Genomic DNA, 21,952 nt, shown 5'->3' on the forward strand with positions numbered 1-21,952 from the left:
CCGTTGGCCGTAGCCCCGTTGATATTGAGCATGCTGTGGTTGTAAGCGTAGCGTCTTTGCTGAGGATAAAATTTTTCCCTCCTGTATGGGGGAGTATAAATGCCCAAGGTTCTAAGTGTAGCTCTCGAGTCCTTACTGGAGTGAGGGACCGAGTCGGTTGAGTCTGCAAACAGCTTTTGTGTATCAAAGGGAAGGTCCACGATCTTCGCCTGTAGGTCCCTCGGGATACCCGACGTCTGGGGCCAAGCTTCTCTACGCATGACCACTGCTGTAGCCGTTGAACGTGCCGCCATGTCCGCCACGTCCAGGGTAATCTGGACTCCCGTCCGCGATGCTGCGTAGCCTTCTTGAATAATTGCCTTTAACACCGGCTTTTTGTCTTCCGGAAGTGAATCCATGAGGGGAGTAAGCCTGGAGTAATTATCAAAATTATGGTTTGCTAGGTGTGCCCATAATTTGCCACTCTCAATAGCAGGGTGGAAGAGGAGTATACCTTCCTGCAAAACAGCTCTAGCTTCTTAGCATCTTAGTCCGATCCCCCCGATTTGTACTGAGAAGCCTTTGACCTCTGCTGGGACGACTCGACCACCAAAGAATTTGGTTGTGGGTGACTGAAGAGGAACTCCATGCCCTTTGCCGGGACGAAGTACTTCTTAAATGCTCTCTTGTTTGTAGGCGGAACAGAAGCCGGAGTCTGCCATATAGTAATGGCTGACTCCAGAATGGCTTTGTGCAGTGGAATAGCAATTTTGGACGAAGCCGGGGGTCTCAAATTTTCCAGGAGTTTGTGATGTTTCTCCTGCACCTCTGCCGTTTGAATGTCTTGCGTGAAAGCCACCCTTTTAAACAGCTCCTGAAACTGTTTAAGGTCATCCCGGGGAGAGACATCCCCGGGGGCCATGGCCTCATCTGGGGAGGATGAGGAGGAACCACTAGGGTAAACCTCCCTCGAACCCTCGGGCTCCTGCGGTCGATGATACACTTGCTCGCTGGAGGATTATGAAGGAAAGTCTTGGGGTTCTAAAATTAACTCCCCTTGAGACAACTGTGTTTCCGTCCCCGATCGGGAGTGCCCACAGGGGTATTGAGCGGCTGGGCGGGACCTGCCCCTGGGTGTAGGCCTGTGGTGTCTGTGTCCAGCATGATAAGGACAACCATGGCAGCATGGGCAAGGGTCTGGGGATGGAGACCGAGACCACTCACGGGGTGTGTACCCCCGAAGTCTGGAAGAGCGAGACCTCCGTGACGACACAGATAGAGGTGAAACTGGCTTTTGGTAGTACTCCAGGGGATCCAATCCCAGAAATGGTGAAAGTGGCCCAAGCCATGGTGACATTGATTGGAGGAACGGAGAAGGAGGTTCCGGATGGGCCGGTGGAGACACAGGCCTTTGGTGCAGCGTGTGTATCACAGGGGGAGGGCTTGGTGCTAACAGCAGCGAAGCCCTGTCCGGAGATGGACTGCGGTGCCGGGCTTTGGATTTTGCCTTGCCCCTCCCGTGCCAGAGATCTCGGCCCCGCTGTCAGCGCTGCGCTTGGCACCATCAGCTGCGGTGCCACGCGAGTATCCTCCTCCGGTGCCTGCAGGCTCCGTGCCTGGCGCCCCTGCACCGTTGGTGCCGCGGGGGCTGGTGCCGCCTGTGGCAGTGCCACCAGGTCCGGCGCTTGCCTCGCTGACGCTCTAGGTGCCACGCGTGCCGGCTGTTGTATAACCGGAGGCTCAGCCTCTGCCACGTGCGCTGCCGCTTGCCTGAGTATGCGACTGGGGGCTGTGTGCTCCGCTCGTCCTGCTCGCTGCAAACGCCAGCAAGGATCGAGCCAGGGAGACTTTCCTCCGTTTCTGCACCGAGGGGGTCAGAGAAAACTGCCCTCCTCTTATGCAACCCAGAGGTCCCTTCTGGGTGAGGCTTCTCCAGCAAGTCCGGCTGGAGAGCCTTATCAACAAGAGCATTTTACGCCTCATTGCTCTGTCCTTCCTGGCCCTGGCTGTGAGCTTAGCACAGTGAGAACACTTCTGGGTAGCCTGTGATTCCCCCAGGCATCGGATACATTTGCTATGCCCCACAGAGGCCGGCATAGCTTCACGGCATGACTCACGCTTTTTAAAACCTGAAGAGGCCATTGCGGTGAGTCCTTTACTGTTAATAGGGTACTTAGCACTTAAGCCGTGCCTTTCCACCCCAAATAGTGATCACCGGCCTGCGGGGCAGCGGGCGGCCTAAATGGTCCTCATGTCCGCTCTTCTCTTCTCCGCTCCTCTCTTTTTTCTTTCTCTCTTTTTTTTTTGCTGATATTCTCTTTGTCTTTGCTTTCTCTCTCTTTTTTTTTTTTAACCAAAAACAACAAATGACACGTAGAAAAAAACCACTGTTTAATCTGACTCTGGCCTTAGCCTGAGTAGATTCCGTCTGTAACCGATGGCGGTTGAGAAGGAACTGGCGGGGACCGGATTGCGCACGCGGCCAGGGGCGCGCAGGGGGGCGGCGCGCACCGGCGCATGCGTGATCCAGGAGAAACTGCTGGAAGATTTCCGATCTGCGGCGCTGGGCGAGCCCGACACCTATTGTGGAGCACCCACGGGGACCACTCGAAGAAGAACAGGCTCTGTGGACAAGGGGAAGTCAGTGGATGCGACATACTTTGGCTTCAGCAAAGCTTTTGATGCAGTCTCCCACAACATTCTTGCCCATAAGTTGAGGAAGTATGAATTCCATACATGGACTATAAGATGGATAGAAAGCTGGCCTGATGGTCAGGCCCAACGGGTAACAGTCAATGGCTCAATATCTGGATGGTGGTCAGTTTCAAGTGGACCACCCCAACGGTTGGTTCTGGGGCCGGTGTTGTGCAACATCTTATTAATGACCTGGATAAGGGACTGGATTGCACCCTCAGCAAGTTTGTGGATGACACAAAACTAGGGGGAGAGGAAGAATCGTTGGAGGGTAGAGAGAGAATCCAGAGTGACGTGGATAAATTATAAGATTGGGCCAAAAGAAATCTGATACGGTTCAACAAGGAGAAGTGTAGAGTCCTGCACCTGGGGTGGAAGAATCCCAAGCATGGTTATAGGCTGGGGACCAACTGGCTCAGCAGCAGTATGACGGAAAGGGACCTAAGGGTTATGGTGGGTGAAAGGTTGGATATGAGTAACAGTGTGCCCTTGTAGCCAAGAAGACTAACGGCATACTAGGATGAATTAGGAGGAGCATTTCGAGCAGATCTAGAGAAGTTGTTGTTCCCCTCTATTCAGCACTGGTGAGGCCATATCAGGAATATTGTGTCCAGTTTTGGGCCCCCCACTATCAAAAGGATGTGGATGTGCTGGAGCAGGTTCAGTGGAGAGCAATGAAAATCATTGAAGGGCTGGAGCACAAGACCTGTGAGGATCGGCTGAGGGATTTGGGCTTGTTTAGTTTACAGAAGAAAGACTTAGGGGTGATTTAATAGCAGCCTTCAACTTCCTGAAGGGGAGCTCTAAAGAGGAGGGTGAGAAACTGTTCTCAGTGGTGTCAGATGGCAGAACAAGGAGTAACGGCCTGCAGTTAAAGAGGGAGAGGTGTAGGTTAGATATTAGGAAAAACTACTTCACCAGGAACGTGGGAAAGCACTGGAATGCATTGCCTAGAAAGGTGGTGGATTCTCCATCCCTCGAGATTTTTAAGTCCCAGCTTGACAAGGTCCTGGCTGGGATGACTTACTGGGGGTTGATTCTGCTGGAAGCAAGGGGCTGGACTAGATGACCTCCTGAGGTCCCTTCCAGCCCTATGATTCTATGTCCCCGGTGATGGTCCTCGCGGTGATATGAGTGCAGGTAACAGCAAAAGCATGATCCCAGTGAAGATGAATGGGATTGTGAATGTCTTCTACGAGTATGACAGTGGAAGGAATAAGATAAATGAGATCATCTTGATGACAGAGGAGGAGATGGAGATATTTGATCGGAGTAGTCATAAGGGTTGCGTGGTTGTTGTAAGAGAGGCGAAGGAAGCCTAAGGAGGAGTGATGGAGGTCTAAGAAATGGTGATGGGGGCGTCGGAGGCTGTTTCGATATGACTGGTTCTAGGGGAGAGTTAGGAGATAATGGAGACATCATGATGACCAAATCAGGAGAGGGGCTACAGTGTTGTGTTTTAGTTTGAGTCTTCCTGGGTTGCTGGAAAGAGTGTCTGTCAAGAGGCTGAAGGGTACAGTGCCAATTGACCTGGTGCTGAGGAGGCTGGTAACGTACTCAGTGCTGTAAGCCTCGGTGATAAATCCGGTGGTGCTGCTGGTCTCAATGTTATGTTTGTCAGTGCTAGTGGTGGTTCTGATAGCCCCGGCGTGGGTTCTGTGAGTGCTGAGACTCGTGGTACTGTAGATCTATGTTCTAAATCCTCCAGTGCTGATGGTGTTCTTGGTGCCGGGGATGACTGTCTCGGTGCTGTAGTTTCCAGTGCCAGCCACTTCGAGACATGTGAGCTCCTCGGTTTGGAGGTGTGTCTGTACACCTGGATTGGAGCCACTGATTTCTGCTCTTTGGGCCATTTGTCCCCTTTACATACAGAGGAATAAGGGCTTTTGGTCTCATCCTGCTTGTACATAGTACTGGCAAGGACTGAGTGGAAGATGAACTCTTCTCCTTGTGGCTTGGGGAAGCCAATGAGGCCGCTTTGCACTTCTGAGGTGCTGTTGAGTCTACACCCATTGAGGGTTCAGAGGCAGTAGGCTGAAGAGCCTTATCGAAGAGCCTTATCAAAGAGGTTCAGCTGCAGCCTCATCTGTTCATCTTTCCGAGCTCTTGGTGAGCTGAGAACAGTGGGGTCATTTTTAAGGCACATGAGCCTCCCGCAGGCAGCGGATGCATTTGTTATGGCCATCAGAGGCCAGCACAGCTTTGCAGCATGACTCACACTTTTTAAAACCTGCTGCAGGTGCTTTTTTTTTTTTAAGTAGACCGATAAACAGTATAGTAATGGATGAACTGGATCAAGAACCGACTGTGGATGAACTGAAGAGAGCCATCGACAGCATTGCAGCAGGAAAGGCCCCCGGCCAGGATGGTATACCACCAGAGGTAATCAAGTGTGCCACGGACACACTCCTGGAACCCCTACATGAGCTACTGTGCCTGTGCTGGAAAGAGGGTGAGGTTCCACAGGATATGCGCGACGCTAACGTTGTAACATTTAATAAGAACAAAGGAGACAGAAGCGACTGCAACAACTACCGTGGAATCTCCCTCCTAAGCGTCACTGGTAAACTGTTTGCTCGTGTCATCCTTGGCAGACTCCAGAAGATTGCTAAGAGGGTGTACCCTGAATCGCAGTGCGGATTCTGCGCAGAGAGGTCTACTGTTGACATGGTCTTCTCTCTAAGGCAGCTGCAGGAGAAGTGCAGGGAGCAGAGGAAGCCACTCTACATAGCCTTCATCGACCTGACCAACGCCTTTGACTTGGTCAGCAGGGATGGTCTGTTCAAACTGCTCCACAAGACAGGCTGTCCTCCACGGTTACTCAAAATGATCCAGTCGTTCCACGAAGACATGAGAGGAACCATCCAATATGACGGTGCATTATCGGATGCTTTCAGAATCAGCAGCAGCGTCAAACAAGGATGCGTGCTTGCTCTGACATTGTTCGGGATCTTCTTCGCACTCCTCCTGAAGCATGCCTTTGGATCTTCAACAGAGGGCATCTTGCCGCACACAAGATCTGATGGGAAACTGTTTAATCTTGCAAGGCTGAAAGCTAAGTCTAAGGTGCGGGAAGTCCTCATCAGAGACATGCTGTTCGCAGACGATGCTGCTGTAGTGTCTCACACAGAAGACCAGCTTCAAAAACTGCTGGATCAGTTCTCCAAAGCATGCAAGGACTTTGGGCTTACCATCAGCCTAAAGAAGACAAATGTACTCGGTCAGGATGTTGCTGAATCCCCATCAATCAGCATTGACAACTATACTTTAGAGGTCATCCACGAGTTCGTTTACCTGGGGTCCACCATCACTGACACCCTGTCGTTGGACACTGAGCTAAACTGGAGGATCGGAAAAGCAGCCACAACTCTATCCAGACTCAGCAAGAGAGTGTGGAATAACAACAAGCTGTACACTCACACCAAAATGCAAGTCTACAGAGCCTGCATCCTCAGCACCCTCCTTTATGGCAGCGAGACTTGGACCCTGTATGCCCGCCAGGAAAAGAGGCTGAACGTCTTCCACTTGCGCTGCCTCAGGCGCATCCTTGGAATATCATGGAAGGACAGAGTGACCAACACCGCTGTCCTCGAGCAAGCTGGAATCCCAACCATGCACACCCTCCTCAGGCAGCGTCGGCTCCGCTGGCTTGGCCACGTCCACAGGATGAATGATGGAAGGATTCCAAAATACATCCTGTATGGTGAGCTAGCCTCTGGCAAAAGACCTCCCGGACGCCCCCAGTTGCACTACAAAGATGTCTGCAAGAGAGACCTCAGAGAGGTAGACATCAAGCTGGACAACTGGGAAGAACTAGCAGACGACCGCAGCAGATGGAGGCAGGGGTTACACAAGGGCCTTCAGAAGGGCGAGATGAAGATCAGACAGCTAGCAGAGGAGAAGCGAGCGCACAGAAAGCACACTAAGGACTTGCCAGACACCCACCACATCTGCAAGAGATGCAGCAAGGACTGTCACTCTCGTGTGGGTCTTCATAGTCACAGTAGATGCTGCAAATGAAGTCCTCAATCAAAACTATAAAGGGTGCGATCCATAGTCTATGCAGACTGAAGGATGCCTACTACTAACAGTACTTAACAATGGTAAACAGTAGTTAACAACAGATAAATAAAAAGTTCTAAGTAACTCTTAAACGTATTAGTTAACTTTTCCTTTCTCTCCCCCTCTTCTTTTTTTTTAAGATGGTAACTGTGTACAAGAAAGAGTTTTAAAATAAAAGATAAAAGTCAAACTATTAATATGTGAATTCTCTTTCTTTCAGGAGTGCATTGGAGCACAAGTGAAGTCCATGTGCAGTCACGGGTGGAAAGGAACTGGCTCAGACCGGATTGTGCATGTGACTAAAAGTGTGCAAAGGGCCCAGCGCGCTCCTGCACATGTGCAATCCAGCTCGTTACAGCTTGAAAATCTCTGAACTGCAGTGCCAGGGTGAGCCCAACACCTGATGTGGAGCACCCCCAGGGACCACTCCAGGATGAAGAATAAGTATTTGCAGTAGTTGAAGTAATATGCCACTGAGGGATTCTAAAATCCAAGTGGTACAAAAGTGGTTTAGTTCAGAGAAAGATCATCTTCCAAAGCCCACATGTAATGTTGCCTTTACAAGTATCACAATACATTATTGTGGTGCTCTTGCTGCTGTAAGCTCTAATTGGCTGAGGGGAAAACATTACCAACCCTGAAACTAGGGAAAATAAATTTTAATTAAAGCTAAGATCTTACATCAACGAGAGCACAAGTAGGGCAATGCTGCACTTCCAAAAGAGCCCACCCTAAAAGCTTTTTCTCCCTACTGAGAGAGTTTTTTCTCCCTCCCCCTCCCTTCTCTCCACACTTACATAACCTGTGAACCAAGTGTACCATTGCTGATGTGCCTTCAGAACGCTTGTTAAAAATGGTTGCCCCAGTAGCATGCCTAGAATTTTAGGCTTGCAAGCTTTTTGCATCCACAAGCAGCATTACAGAAGATTGAACAATTAAATTAAAAAAGAAAAGATGGTTAAAAATACACCTACCATCATGTAGCTTTTTAGCTTCTCTCTGCAAGGCTATTCCAGAGGCATATGCTTCTATACAACCACGGCTCCCACACTGGCACTCTGGTCCTTCTAGAGAGACCACAATGTGTCCAAGTTCAGCAGCACAAAAGGAACTTCCATGGATCAATTCATGTTGATGAATGATTCCACCTCCAATTCCTGTAAACAGATGCAAATTTCTTACAGAAAGAACAGCCCCCACTCTTTGATCCCCCAGAGAGGGAGCACAGAAGTTAGGGTAGCAATACCTTAATTCCCCCAAAACCTCACAACACAGCTACCTTGAGTTTAAATAGCTGAAATCAAGGGAGTCGTGCTAGCTACACATTTCTGAGTACACTACAGAAGAAGAAGGAAAAGCCTAAAATGCCACCGTGTTCATACCTCTGTGCTTATAACTCAGTTCCAGCCTCAACTTCTTTTCTGAATCTAGTCATCTTTAGATATTTGTAAGTCAACAAAACTAAATAAGCCCTGAACCAAGAATGGGGGAGTTTTTGGTTGTTTTTTTTTTTAAATAAGTGAGGGTCCTTCATTTGAGGTTCCTGACACCTGTATAAATGGTCTATATCTTTTTAATCTAACAAGTATGTCAGACCCACTGTCACAGTGCTACCCCACAACATGCTACTAGGATGACCTGTCAAGCTGAGCTCCTCATTTAGCTACTCCATCAGCCTCCTTCTGAAGCCAAAGAGAACTAAATCACAATGCTAGAACTGTAGGCCAGCCCCCATGAATGGAGGAGCTCTGTGACATAAAGATAGCTGGAATGCAGCACTTTGATTTCTGTATGCAAACTTACCTGTACCAGTGATTAATGTTACAAAATTTTCCACTCCTTTTCCATGCCCAAACTTCCGCTCTGCCAGAGCTGCACAGTTGCCATCATTGTCCACCCAGACTGGCAAGTGCAGAGCATCAGATATTGGGGTCCTGAGATCAACAGAACTCCACTCCTGAATGAGTTTTGTGGAATGAAGCACAATTCCTTCTCGAGGATTCACGCGTCCACCTGTAGAAACACCTGAGCCCCAAAACACAGGAGAGAGAAAAAGCAAGGGTAAGGCTAAATATCTCTGGACTACTCTCTATTTTCCCCTTGAGAGGAAAAGGATTTTTATTTTTAACACTAAGTGATATAGTTCTGAATCTGAAGAAAAAACACTCCTAAGTTTCACTCATCATTCATGTCATGGAAAGAGAACTAAGAGAATCCAAGCACTCTTGTCAACACGTGCTCAGTGTCCCAGCTAATCACCAGAGCGGTGTTATCACTGGCATCTGAAAACTCAATTTCTTATTTTAAGTTGTGCTGGGTAAGTTGCTTAACCTTTCTGTGACTTTCCTTAGCCATATATAAAAACTTGTACAGTATTACGGAGATGTCCATTTTAAATAAGTTTTTAATATCCAGCAACACAGATTTTTTTTTAGGTTTCTAGGTAAGGATAAAAGGAGCAAATATTAAAACAAACAAACCAAAACAAAACAAAAAAAAAAAAAAAACAAGAGCAAGGTCATGGTAGAGGTATACTACAGCCCATCTAACCAGGAAGAAGAACTGTATGAGGCTTTTTTTAAAACAATGAACAAAATACCCAATGCACTGGAACTGGTGGTGATGGGGCACTTCTAGCTATCCAGCTATCTGTTGGGAACATAACACAGCAGTGCACAGGTTATCTAACAAGTTCTTGGAATGAACTGTAGACAGATAAAAATTTCAAGACAGATTTTAGCAAATTCAGGCAGCAATATTACCATAGGAAGCATGTCTAGGGAAAAAAACAATTCAAGAGAGCTGAAGAGTTTTCAAAAAGACATTATTAAGGGCACAAGAGCAAACCTTCTCACTGTGTAGGAAAGACATGAATTAGGGCAGAGGCCACCACATCTTAAAAATGATATGAAACTTTAAATTAAAATGTCCTACAAAAAGTGGAACTTTGATCAAATTAAAAAGGATGAATATAAAGGAACCACACACATGTGTAGGGACAAAATTAGAAAGGCTGAGGTGCAAAACAAGATTCAGCTAACTATAGAGACATAAGGGTAACAAGAAAACATTCTTCAGACATGTGAGGACCCAGAGGAAGACCAAGGAAAAGGTAGGGCTTTACACAATGAGGGGGAGAAACCAGGCTGAAACTCCCTTATCTGGCACTCTCTTGTCGGGCAGCATCTTTCATCAGTCAGGAATAATGGGTGTTGCTGGAACAGAGAACAGTCACAGAACCGTGGCTGGGAGCCAGCTGGGGCATGGAGCCCTGCTGGTACCCCTAGCTGTAGGGACCCAGCTGGCCAGCCTAACCTCCCCTTGGCCAGGACCACTCAGGTCCCAAGGGTAACAGATGAGGGAGGTACAACCTGTACCAACTGAGCATGTGGAAATGGCTGAAATGCTAAGTGAATTATTTTATTTCAGTTTTCATCAAAAACGTCTAACATACTGAATGCCTGTGAAAACAAGGTAGGAACAGAGACTAAAATAAGGGAAGAACAAGTTAAAAATTACTTAGGCTATGTCTACATTACAGCTTTACTACAATAGCTGGGCTGCTGTCAGGTCTCCTGTGTAACTGCTCTTTGCCAGAGAAGAAAGCTCTCCTGCCGGTATAAAGCAAAACAGCAGTCATGAGCACTTTAAAGACTAACAAAAAAATGTATTAGGTGATGAGCTTTTGTGGGACAGAAATATTTCGTTAGTCTTTAAAATGCTACATGACTGCTGTTTTGTTTTGTTAGAATACAAACTAACATAGTTATCTCTCTGTTTCTATTCAGCGCTGCCAATACAGTAAACCCTCAGGTTACATGGGGGTTGCATTTCTGCATCCCCGGTATAATTCAAATTTTTGTGCAAGCTGAGGGGCGACGGGACACAGGCTGCAGTCTGGCTCCTGACTCCCCTGGACTTGCAGTAGCTGGGAAACTGGCCAGCGCAGCAGGACTGGTCAGTTTCCTGGCTCCCAGAGTGGAAGAGAGCCAGGAAGCAGGGGGCTTGCCACTTGTGGGACCTGGGAAACTGATTGGGTAGCGAAGCCTTGATCATGCATGGGGTGCGTGCAGGCCGCAGCTTGCAACGTTGTCATGGTCATGCCACAAAAGGCTGTGCCCACAGTTACTAAGCCAAAATAAACAAAATATGCCAGCTAATCCTAACAAGAAACAATGGTACAGAATATAATTCTCACCCTAGTCCTTATTCCAGATAAAATCCTTCAAGACAGAGATGATCTTTTCTCTCTGTCTTGGGTCTAATATCTTCTTAAGAGTTCTTTGTTTTCAGGTTTCTCCATGTGTATCCTTTAAGGGTGGGGAGGAAATCTCAAAATCCATTTGAAGACAAAAGACTGATTGCCTTCCATTCCTTAAACAGACTTTCCCCAGTGTGGGAATAATTGGTTTTATCTCCCCATCCACATGGAAAAATATCAGATTAAAAATTGATTCCAGCATCAGGTGGCATGGTCGTATGTCTTTCTAGGACAAACCAAAGTTTGGGATTACAGGAAAAACAAATCTACTACTGATCATTGTCTTGAGCACTGCGTCATTAAGTCTTCTTAAGCATCACTAACGGCTTTCACTAGAAGACCGATTAATAAAACAGATTTCCATTTCATATTTCTAACTTTACAAACAAGAATGACACGTACACAAAAATCTACTATATATTTGAGTATCGGAGGGGTAGCCGCGTTAGTCTGGATCTGTAACAGCAACGAAGGGTCCTGTGGCACCTTATAGACTAACAGAAAAGTTTTGAGCATGAGCTTTCATGAGCACAGACTCACTTCATCAGATGCTTTGATATATTTGAGCGAGTTTGTATGTAAGTGTGTCTACTGGTCCGTCCATTTGTTCAAGAACTCCTCTTAAATAGTAACAGCTGGGAACACCAAATTTGGTATACAGCTTCCTCTTATAACAATGCACAGCAACGTAAGGGTATGGCTGTGCCAGGAGAATGGCATGTTCCTGGAATGCAATTGTTTCCCCTAAAAGGAAAGGGAGGGCTCTGCTAAAAGGGACAGTTATACTGTATAATGATCGTGTGTGGCAGTAAGGGGCCAGATAGGGGGACCAGGACAGCTATAACTCCACTGCTGCAGCAGGGGGCAGGGTGAAGAAAAGAACAGCTTACTATATACTTGAGAGAATATGTTCGTGAGTCTGACCCCTCCGGGAGTACATGCACTCCTCACACCAATTGTGACTGCTGCAGTGACCATGGACACCATGCTTCTCACCTGGCCCCCAAATACTGTGGTAAGAGGGCTGAGATTCTCCTCTCTCTCCAAGGCAGCCTGCATACTGAGACCCTCATCCCCAGCTACACCCAGAGCAATGGTTTAAATGAAGAAAAACAAAAATTATTTAAGATCCCACGCAATATGGGGACAAGTATCAGAGACGTAGCCATGTTAGTCTGTATCTGCAAGAACAACAAGAAGTCCTGTGGCACCTTATAGACTATGTGTCCACAAAAGCTTATGCTCCAAAATATATGTTAGTCTATAAGGTGCCATAGGACTTCTTGTTGTTCAAGTGATATGGGGTAAATCTTCAAGGAGACTACATGTATTCAGAAGACTGTAATTTTAAAAATATATCACATGATGCATTGTGCCTGAAGCATCTTCAAGTTATGCAAATTCATATCCATAAGCCAATTTTTTGTAAAGCATGGGGGGCATGACAGACATATTAAGTGGGGTCCCACAAGGATCAGTTCTAGGCCTGGTTCTATTCAATATCTTCATCAATGATATTTTAATGGCACAGGAAGTAAGCTTCTACAGTTTGCAAATGATACCCAAGTTGGGATGGTTGCAGTGCTTTGGAAGACCAGGTGAAAATTCAAAATGATCTAGACAAACTGGAGAAATGGTTGGAAGTAAAGAGGCAAAAATTCAATAAGGATAAATGCAAAGCACTCCCCTTACAAAGGAACAAATCTGTTGCACACATATGAAATGAGAAATGACTGTCTAAGCACTACAGCATAAAGGGATCTGAGGATCATAGTGGGCCCCAAGCTGAACAAGATTTTGATCTCTCACCAACATAAGTCAGGAGTGACCCACACAGAAATCAGTGGAGCAAGAACCCTGGGATGCAAAGGGAAAGCAGAGCTTTCTATTAAAATAAAGGCTTTTAAAATTTTGATTAATTAGAATGCTTTGAAATGATATCTTTGAGAAATCCACATATCAGGATTACAAATTCACAATTATTGAACACCTCAGAAAAAAAAAATCTGTCCAGGAACTTGAAAAAAGTTACAAAAAGCTCTGAGACAAGTCAACTAAATGAAGCATTACAGCTACGATTTGGGTCCAATTCAACAGCTTACTATTCGGTAGTGCATATAACTTGCACAAGGAAGAGGAAAGGAAAATGTAGCAGGAAATGCAACTAACTCAATGACATAAAATAGAACAGCTCCTCAGAGCCACATGCAAGAGGATGAGAAGAATCAGACCCACTCTCTTTGGGTGTGATTTTCCACTATGCTACACCTTGGATCAGCATTTGCAGCACGGGAGGAATTAATTCTTTTATCTTGTAAGACACTTTTTCTAGTATCTCTTCTCTCTTTCCACATGAAAGTTACACTTCTCTTGCACACCCACTGAATGCTGTACCCATGCAAGTTGCACAATTTTGTCACTGACACCCACCTTCTGACTGTTTTACAGTCAGCATCCAAAGCTCGCTACTATTTAAGTCACTGACAAATTTGTCTAGGCGACTTCCAGAAGCGCTGGACTTATTTACACCTGTTCTCATTTTGTCCTCCTGGGCAAAATTCATCCCTAATGTCACGTCACAAACCTCAGAATCATAGACCACTAGAACTGGCAGGAACTTCGAGAGGTCGAGTCCAGCTCGCTGCCCTCACAGCAGGACCAGCACCGTCTAGACTCTAGAGTCTCTAGACCATCACTGATAGGTGTCTATTTAAGCTGCTCTTAAATATCTCCAGTAATGGAGATTCCAGTAAGGGCGGAATCTGGTTTTGTGTTTTGGACAGTCTCACTTCATGTGTGATCTTTTGCACTGCAGTATTTAAGTACAAACTTAGAAGTTACAGATACAGGGAAAAATTCTATATTGACGTACATCCACATAAATGCCCTGTGCATAGGGAATAAGTCAGCACAGAATTTGGTGCACGTCTACAAGAAAGTGATTTTCAAATAGTTCTGAAAAAAAGTTACAATTCATTTTAGGGCATTTAAACAAACTATCATTGTTCATGTTTGTAAATAACCTGCCATCTTGGCATGATGACCCAGCATGCCCTGTGCTTATAGTATCATATTTACCATAAATGCACTGAAGCATACTTTTCAGGTAAGTCCTATTTTTCCAGCATTGCAAATATTTCCAGCATCTGCTCTCACTCACCATCTATGCAATCAAATCAAGTTCAGAGAAGGATACACAGCTGTTAACTGTACAGGAATTAACCCACTGTGCATTTACTTTTAAGGTGCGGATGTTATTTGTATCTTGCAAGTTATAAGATAATATAATAAGGTCTTCGAAAACGCTTTGCAATAGCACGAGAAGACATGTTGCTTTGCAGCTTCCTGCTGTGAGTGGCATATGTGAGTACCTGAATAGCACTGGTGAATTCAGAAGTTTGCATTTCCCGTGCCCAAAAAATAACCTTAAGAAACCTTTGCCATTTGTTTAAATGGATGCCAGAACATTCCAAAAAGCATCCTTACAGGTATTCTTAATTCCTTCAATCTGATGTCACATCTACAAATTGGTTTGAATTGTTTTATTTTTAACTCTATTTTAAGAGTGATAAAACACCAAAAATCAAAAACAACAACAAACAAAAATTGCTCCAAGGTTTCATCTAGGCTCACCTGAACTTGACGACTGGAACAAAGTCCTGAATTGAGGTACAAAATACATCTTTTTTCCTTTGAGACTGTGTCAGGCATAGAAATATAGCATTTTATTTTCTTAAGTATAATGACTTCTCAGTGAGTCCTCACAACTGTTTTATATGAAATTCTTCAACACAAACTAATCATTTGAGGCCACATACAGAAAACTTTTAGTTCAAATGAAATATCAAATGTCAAACAGGACATTTTGGTCACTGACAATCTGAAAGATTCTGTTATTTAATATGCTAGTATAATAATTTAAGGTAGAATTTTTTCAAGAATTTATAAACTGACATTTTGTAATCCTTCAGTTAAGTGATCTGGATCACATTGTGTGTATAACTGCTTCTTTTACTTTTATATACTCACCAGTGAAGTGTTTTCAGGCTCATTACGCAAATAAGAATTTTCAAAAGTCAACAACATTATTCTATTAGGTGATCTGCATCAGAATTTTGGTTTTAGAGTAAAACTTAGTTTTGGCCAAAATTACATGAAGTTCTAATATTCCAGTTAAACAGAATTCTTTCCACTAAAATCCATGTTTAATAACAAAGCTTTTAGTCACTCATTAAGCAGAATGAAGCTGGGACTGGCTACAGTGAAACAGCAAATGGAAAACTCTCTTGCCTTCCAGGTCTGCAGACATAAGCGTCACTTCTGGACTGCGTTTGTCTCTTTATGCTGCTCTGGTGAGTCAAGAACCTCGGCAGGCACTCAAGTTATTCGCTACAGACAGCTGTAAGAAGTGTCTGTCAGCTGTGGCAGCTTCAGGGGCTGCTCCAACTTACGCTTTCCAAATAGTGGGGCAACATCAGTCAGACAATGCCATTCAGAATCATGCCATTAGAATCAAACTTCACAGGAAATCATAAAGGACAAATTCTTCTTATGAAATAGCCACCATTTGAAAATCTACAAATAACTACTGCAGGTTGGGACTGAGGTGCATTGGCACAGCTTTGTGGATAGCTTCCACAGGTCCCACTCAGAGAGAGAGAGAGAGATGACTGTAGTCAGTGTTTTCCTCACGCGCATCATTAAGAGTCCATTGTTACACTCAATGGCTACGTTTACACGTGCCCCAAACTTCGAAATGGCCACGCAAATGGTCATTTCGAAGTTTACTAATGAAGCGCTGAAATGCATATTCGGCACTTCATTAGCATGCGGGCGGCAGCGGCGCTTCGAAATTGACGCGGCTTGCCGCCGCGCGTCTCGTCCAGATGGGGCTCCTTTTCGAAAGGACCCCGCCTACTTTGAAGTCCCCTTATTCCCATCTGATCATAGGAATAAGGGGACTTCGAAGTAGGCGGGGTCCTTTAGAAAAGGAGCCCCGTCTGTACGAGACACGCGGCGGCAAGCCGCGTCAATTTCGAAGCGCCGCTGCCGCCCGCATGCTAATGAAGCGCCGAATATGCATTTCAGCGCTTCATTAGTAAACTTCGAAATGGCCATTGCGTGGCCATTTCGAAGTTTGGGGCACGTGTAGACACGGCCAATAAGAAGAACAAAACTGTCAAAATAAAAGCTGTGAAAATACCCAGGATCAACCTTGAAAAGCATTTTTAAATTAACAAAATGAACACCATTTCATTTAGTATTTAAAGTATTGGAAGAAAAAAAATCAATATTCATTAACTTACCAACTCCCAAAATTCTGCAGTTCAGACTTACAGCTTCTGATGCAGCCTCTATACACATCTTGAGGATCAAGTCTATTCTGTCTTCATAGGTTTTAGGATTGAGCTGGGTATATTTCTTCACTATTTCACCCTAAGAAGAAAAAAACAACCAGGCCTGTCCACTTATATAATGCTCTGCAAAATGAATGATTTCTCTTCTGTTTAAATTACAGTCTCATCAGATTTAAAAACAGTTTTGTATTTGCAAATGGTTACAGCTCTATCTCCAACCGGAGGGGAGAAGGGGGATATACATCTTGGGTTCTGGCCCTGCAAAGCTTTTTTTTTTTGCACACATATGGGTCCTGGTTTCTGTAATCAACCTCTTCAAACTGCTATAAAACATATATAAGATAAGGACACTTGAGGCAGACAAAAGAATATGCCACGAGCTGTCAAAGTAGCTGCAAATAGCAAACCATAATGTCGTATGATGGAAGTTTCATTCTATCCCAGCATCAAAGAGGAGGAAGGGACAACTTAGATACCTTCATGATCTGTGGCTGGATTAAAAAGGAAGTGTTTTTAAGTATGATTAAACAAATAAGTTTGTGTGCTGTCAAATACTGATATTTTACTGGAAACAGATTTAAGTAGACACGCACATTTGGAATTCAAATCAGGAATAAGTCTTATCTGTTACAAACATTGTTTCTTTCACAGCAATGCTGACTCTGAATGCCAGACTGACATATTTTTGCATTAATGTAACCTTTAACATCAGTTGGCGTGAGGGATGGAGGAGGGGAGTATTTTTATAACCTAACCATTGTAAAACAATGAAAGATTTCATTATGCATGGGTTTCAGGGGAAAAGCCACTACTAATGCAATGTGAAGCTTGCACATCAAACACTAAGAACTGAGTAAATGTCTAAAGTGAAGCTATGCCCTGGTGATCTTATCACTGTTACAAAGCACATCTTGTGTATTTTCTGGTAACAAAGTGTTATAGTGTGGTTCATGTTCAACAAGAACAAAAGGAATAGATAATGCTGCATATAAGCCATATGACTGAAATGTTACCAAAGCAACTTCCCCTTTGGGAATTTCCTGACATTTGAGTACAAGTTCCCACTCAAATGCCAGTATTAGATCAATAATAAAGCACCATACTTTCTTTAAATTGTCATTTAGTTTCCTTTTACAGTTTGTTTTTTTCAGGAGCAAGTATGTGCAGTAAATAGAGACAACCTTTCAAGGTAATTTTGTTCTGGCTTTGAGAGAAGAGCTTGAAAGCTCTAGGAAAGCAAGTGCTTTCCAAACTTTCTGAAACTGACTTCCACCCTTCAGGAAAACTAAACCAACTGCATCTTCCACTCTGCCATATGTTTTTAAACACCTACTTAAAAACAGGATGTCAAGCAGACTTGGTCTACAAGTAGGGTGGATTTTGGTCTAGATAAACACAGCTATGTCTGCCAGATGTGTGGAAAAAAACCCAATGAAACAAAACACACACTATAGCTATGCCAACCTAAGCCCAGGGTAAATGCACAGTGAATGAAGAAGTAGAGGTAGCTGCCATTGCTCAGTGTGGTGGTGTTCCTACACTAATGGAAAAACTCCTTCAGACAGTGGAGGCTGCACCTACAATAGAATTATGCTGCTATAGCTCTAGGAACCTACCTATGCTAATATGATCTCCTCAGCACAGACATGACCTTACAGTAGATCAAAGTAGATTATGTAGACCTTTATAACATACCATTGCCTCTCCTATCTCAGATGCTTTAAGTGGTGAAATCAGCAACAGCGGTGACCAAATATGAAGTATTCTTTATTGGCACTGGAGTTGTACTCAATCAAGTGAATGAGGTAGTTAACACCTCTGAGCTTGTGTCAGGCTTTTTGCAAACATCTCTTCATCACTTACACCCAGGTCACATTTTCAAGTTTTCCTTCACAACAGAACAGCTAGACACTTTTTAAAAATAAAATAATGCTAAGGTTCTGGGGAAAAAAATGAGAGGTTTATCTGTGTTTCCCTGTCTAGCTCTTCGTGCCAGCCCAAGGGGCATACTGGCCACTCTGGGAAATGTTACTTAAAGGAGCTAGCCACAGGCCAGAGAAAGAGAAGTTACTCACCGTAGTAACGGTGGTTCTTCGAGATGTGTCCCCATGGGTGCTCCACATTAGGTGTCGGGCTCGCCCCGGTGCCGCAGGTCAGATCTTCCAAGCAGTTTCTGCTGGACCACGCATGCGCCGGTGCGCGCCGCTCCCCTGCGCGCTCCTGGCCATATGCGCGATCCGGTCCCCGCCAGTTCCTTGACCAACCGCCTCGGATGCTCCTGCAAAACACTAAACAGAGATCCGAAGCGGGGACGATGGGCGGGTGGTAGAGCACCCACGGGGACACATCTCGAAGAACCACCGTTACTACGGTGAGTAACCTTTCTTTCTTCTTCGAGTGTCCCCGTGGGTGCTCCACGTTAGGTGACTACCCAGTAGTAACCCAAAATAGGAGATGGGTAATCGGACCATGTGCAGTTTGTCCCCGAGAGGACTGCTGTCGAGAGATGGGTATCCTCTTGGAATACCCTGTGAAGGGCGTAGTGCTTGCCAAAGGTGTCATAGGATGACCAGGTCACCGCTCTGCAAATGTCTTTTAGCACAATGCCCTTGAAAAAAGGCTCTTGATGCCACCACCGCCCTAGTGGAGTGAGCCCTGGGCATGGCCAGTAAAGGAGTCTTTTTGAGTTCGTTGCACATTTTTATGCAGGATACGATGTGCTTCGAGATTCTCTGTGAAGAGAGACCTTCTCCTTTCGATTTGGGAGCGAGAGAGACTAGGAGTCTATCCGTTTTCCAGAAGGACTTGGTCCTGTCTATATAGAAGGCTAGCACCCTCCTCACGTCCAGGAGGTGTAGGCGTGCCTCTTTGTTAGAGTTATGAGGCTTTGGATAAAACGAGGGTAAAACAATAGGTTCGTTAATATGAAACTCAGAAGAAACTTTAGGAACAAAGGTTGGATGCAGCCGTATGGTTACCGCCTCCTTGGAAAATACTGTGCAGGGTGGCGTTGACATAACTGCCGCAAGCTCGCTCACCCTGCGAGCTGACGTGATTGCGAGAAGGAAGGTCGTCTTTATCGTAAGGAGGCGGAGGGAAACCGTGGCTAAAGGCTCGAACGGTGGTCCCGTTAGCGCACTAAGCACCAGGTCCAAGTTCCATGAAGGTGGAAGCGGTTTCCGAGGGGGGTATAGGTTTACCAACCCTTTGAGGAGCCTGGTAACCATGGGATGGGCGAACACCGTGTGCCCTTCCTCTTCGTGTCTGAACGCCGAAATGGTGGCAAGGTGGACCTTTAACGAGGATAGTGAGAGTCCTCCTCTCTTGAGGTCCAGTAAATACTCTAATATTACAGGTATAGGCACCGAAAGCGGGGCTAACTGTTTGGTAGAACACCATGCCGTGAAGCGAGTCCATTTCTGCTTGTATGTCTTCCTGGTGGAAGTCCTCCTGCTACTTTCTAGGACTTGTTGCACTTCCTCCGTACATGTGCTCTCTAGGAAGCTGAGCCATGGATTAACCACGCTTGTAGTCGCAGGCCTTGGGGGTGCAGATGCACTATGGACCCCTGGGCTTGCGTGAGCAGATCCGGCGCCACCGGGAGGGGCATCGGTGGACGGTCCGACATGCGCAGGAGTAGGGGGAACCATTGCTGTCGATCCCATGTCAGGATCATTCGGGCTCCTTCTCTCCTGGCTTTCTGCAAGACTTTGTGGATCAGCACTGTGGGAGGAAAAGCGTAAAGCAGGGGGCCCCTCCACGAGATCGCGAATGCGTCCCCCAGGGACCCCCGTCCCAGTCCTGCCCTGGAGCAGAATCATGGGCACTTCTTGTTGTGTTGAGTGGCAAACAGGTCTATCTGGGGAAAGCCCCATGCATGAAAAATCGGTCGTAGCAGATCGGGACGGATCTGCCACTCGTGCGTGAGTGCAAAACGCCTGCTCAGCTGGTCTGCCTTCACATTGTGAGCACCTGATAAGTACGAGGCTTTCAAGGTTATATTGTTGGCGATGCACCAGTTCCACAACTGGACTGCTTCCGCACATAAGGCACGGGACCGAGCTCCTCCTTGCCGATTTATATAAAACATGGTGGAGGTATTGTCTGTACTGATCCCGACTACTTTGCCTTGTATATGGTCTCAAAAGTGTCTGCAGGCGTTGAACACCGCTCTGAGCTCCAGTATATTTATGTGCAGTGACTGTTCCGTGGAGGACCAAAGTCCTTGCGTCACCTCTTCGCCCATGTGTGCTCCCCACCCTATGTGGGAGGCATCTGTAGTAAGAAAAACCGATACTTGTGGTTGGTGGAAGGGTACCCCGTTAGCATGTTCTTGGGGTCTACCCACCATTGCAGGGATTTGCGCACCTCTGTCGTGGGCGACACCACCCTGTGAACGGTGTGTGCTGCCGGTTTGTATACACTCGCCAGCCAGTGCTGCATGCTGCGCATGTGTAACCTGGCGTTCTGTACTACGAACATTCTGCTGCCATGTGGCCCAGCAGCTGTAAGCACATCAGAACCGGCACCGTAGGGCTGAAGGTGATGACTTGCACGAGGGAGCCGATGGCCCAAAAGCGTGTCTCTGGTAGATACACTCTCGCTGTAATAGAATTTATGCGTGCCCCTATGAACTCTATGTCCTGTGTGGGGTCTATCTTTGATTTTGCCAGATTGATAACCAGGCCGAGCGAAGAGAACGTGCCTGCTGTGACGCGTATCATGCGTAGTACCTCCTCCTTTGAGGCCCCTTTGAGTAGGCAGTCGTCCAGATACGGGAATATAAACACCCCCTGTCTGTGCAGGTAGGCTGACACCACTGCCAAGGTCTTGGTGAAGACTCTGGGGGCCAAGGAGAGGCCGAACGGTAGGACCTTGTATTGAAAATGTTCTTTGCCTACCATGAACAGGAGGAATCGTCGGTGAGCCGGATGGATAGTTATGTGAAAATACGTGTCTTGTAAGTCGAGGGCTGCGAACCAATCTCCATCGTCCAGTGCCATAAGGATGGAGGCGATTGTGATCATCCGAAAGCGTTGCTTGCGCAGGTACCGGTTGAGGCCTCGAAGATCTAAGATGGGCCTCCAGCCTCCTGTCTTTTTCTCCTTGAGGAAGTATCTGGAGTAGAACCCTTTCCCTTGCAGTTGCTCCGGCACTCTTTCCACTGCCCCTATGAGCATAAGATGTCTACCTCCTGCTTGAGTCTCGCTTCATGGGAGGCATCCTGCAGGTGGGGCCTGGGTGGAGGTCGTGGCGGTGGGAGCGACTGGAAGGGGATCGTGTACCCCGTGGCTATGATCTCCAGCACCCATTTGTCTGTGGTGATCCTTTGCCACTGGTCGTAGAATGGTCGGAGGCGATGGTGGAATAACAGCTTCGGATGACATTGTGCGATGGTAGTGATGGCGCAGCCCTGGATCTGTGTGTCAAACTTGTGGCCTTTGGCCCTGCCCCGAGGACGCACGGCTCTGTTGGGAACCTCGCCTGGGAGTTCTATATTGTTGATGCTGTTGATGTCGCCCTTGCTCGTAACCGCTGTGGTACTGGGGACGCTGTGGCTGATACTGGTACCGTCTTTGCTGAGGGTAGTACTTTTTCT

General features: G+C 46.2%; 1 protein-coding gene across 5 annotated transcripts in view; it reads right to left on the bottom strand.

Annotated features, from left to right (window-relative positions):
- The window catches only part of GNE (glucosamine (UDP-N-acetyl)-2-epimerase/N-acetylmannosamine kinase), a 79,946-nt gene that overhangs the window by 14,998 nt on the left and 42,996 nt on the right, over positions 1-21,952 (bottom strand). For all 5 annotated transcript variants that reach the window (XR_012645605.1, XR_012645606.1, XM_074994544.1 and 2 more), the window contains exons 8-10: positions 16,303-16,432; positions 8,539-8,760; positions 7,710-7,892 (exon numbers count right to left, since the gene is read on the bottom strand). Coding sequence is in view for 3 of the 5 variants with exons in the window: in XM_074994544.1 (XP_074850645.1) it covers positions 7,710-7,892; positions 8,539-8,760; positions 16,303-16,432 (535 nt within the window). In the remaining 2 variants the exon portion in view is untranslated. The remainder of the gene's footprint in view (positions 1-7,709; positions 7,893-8,538; positions 8,761-16,302; positions 16,433-21,952) is intronic.

This window comes from Carettochelys insculpta, chromosome 5 (assembly GCF_033958435.1).
Source record: "Carettochelys insculpta isolate YL-2023 chromosome 5, ASM3395843v1, whole genome shotgun sequence".
Taxonomy (NCBI): domain Eukaryota; kingdom Metazoa; phylum Chordata; order Testudines; family Carettochelyidae; genus Carettochelys; species Carettochelys insculpta.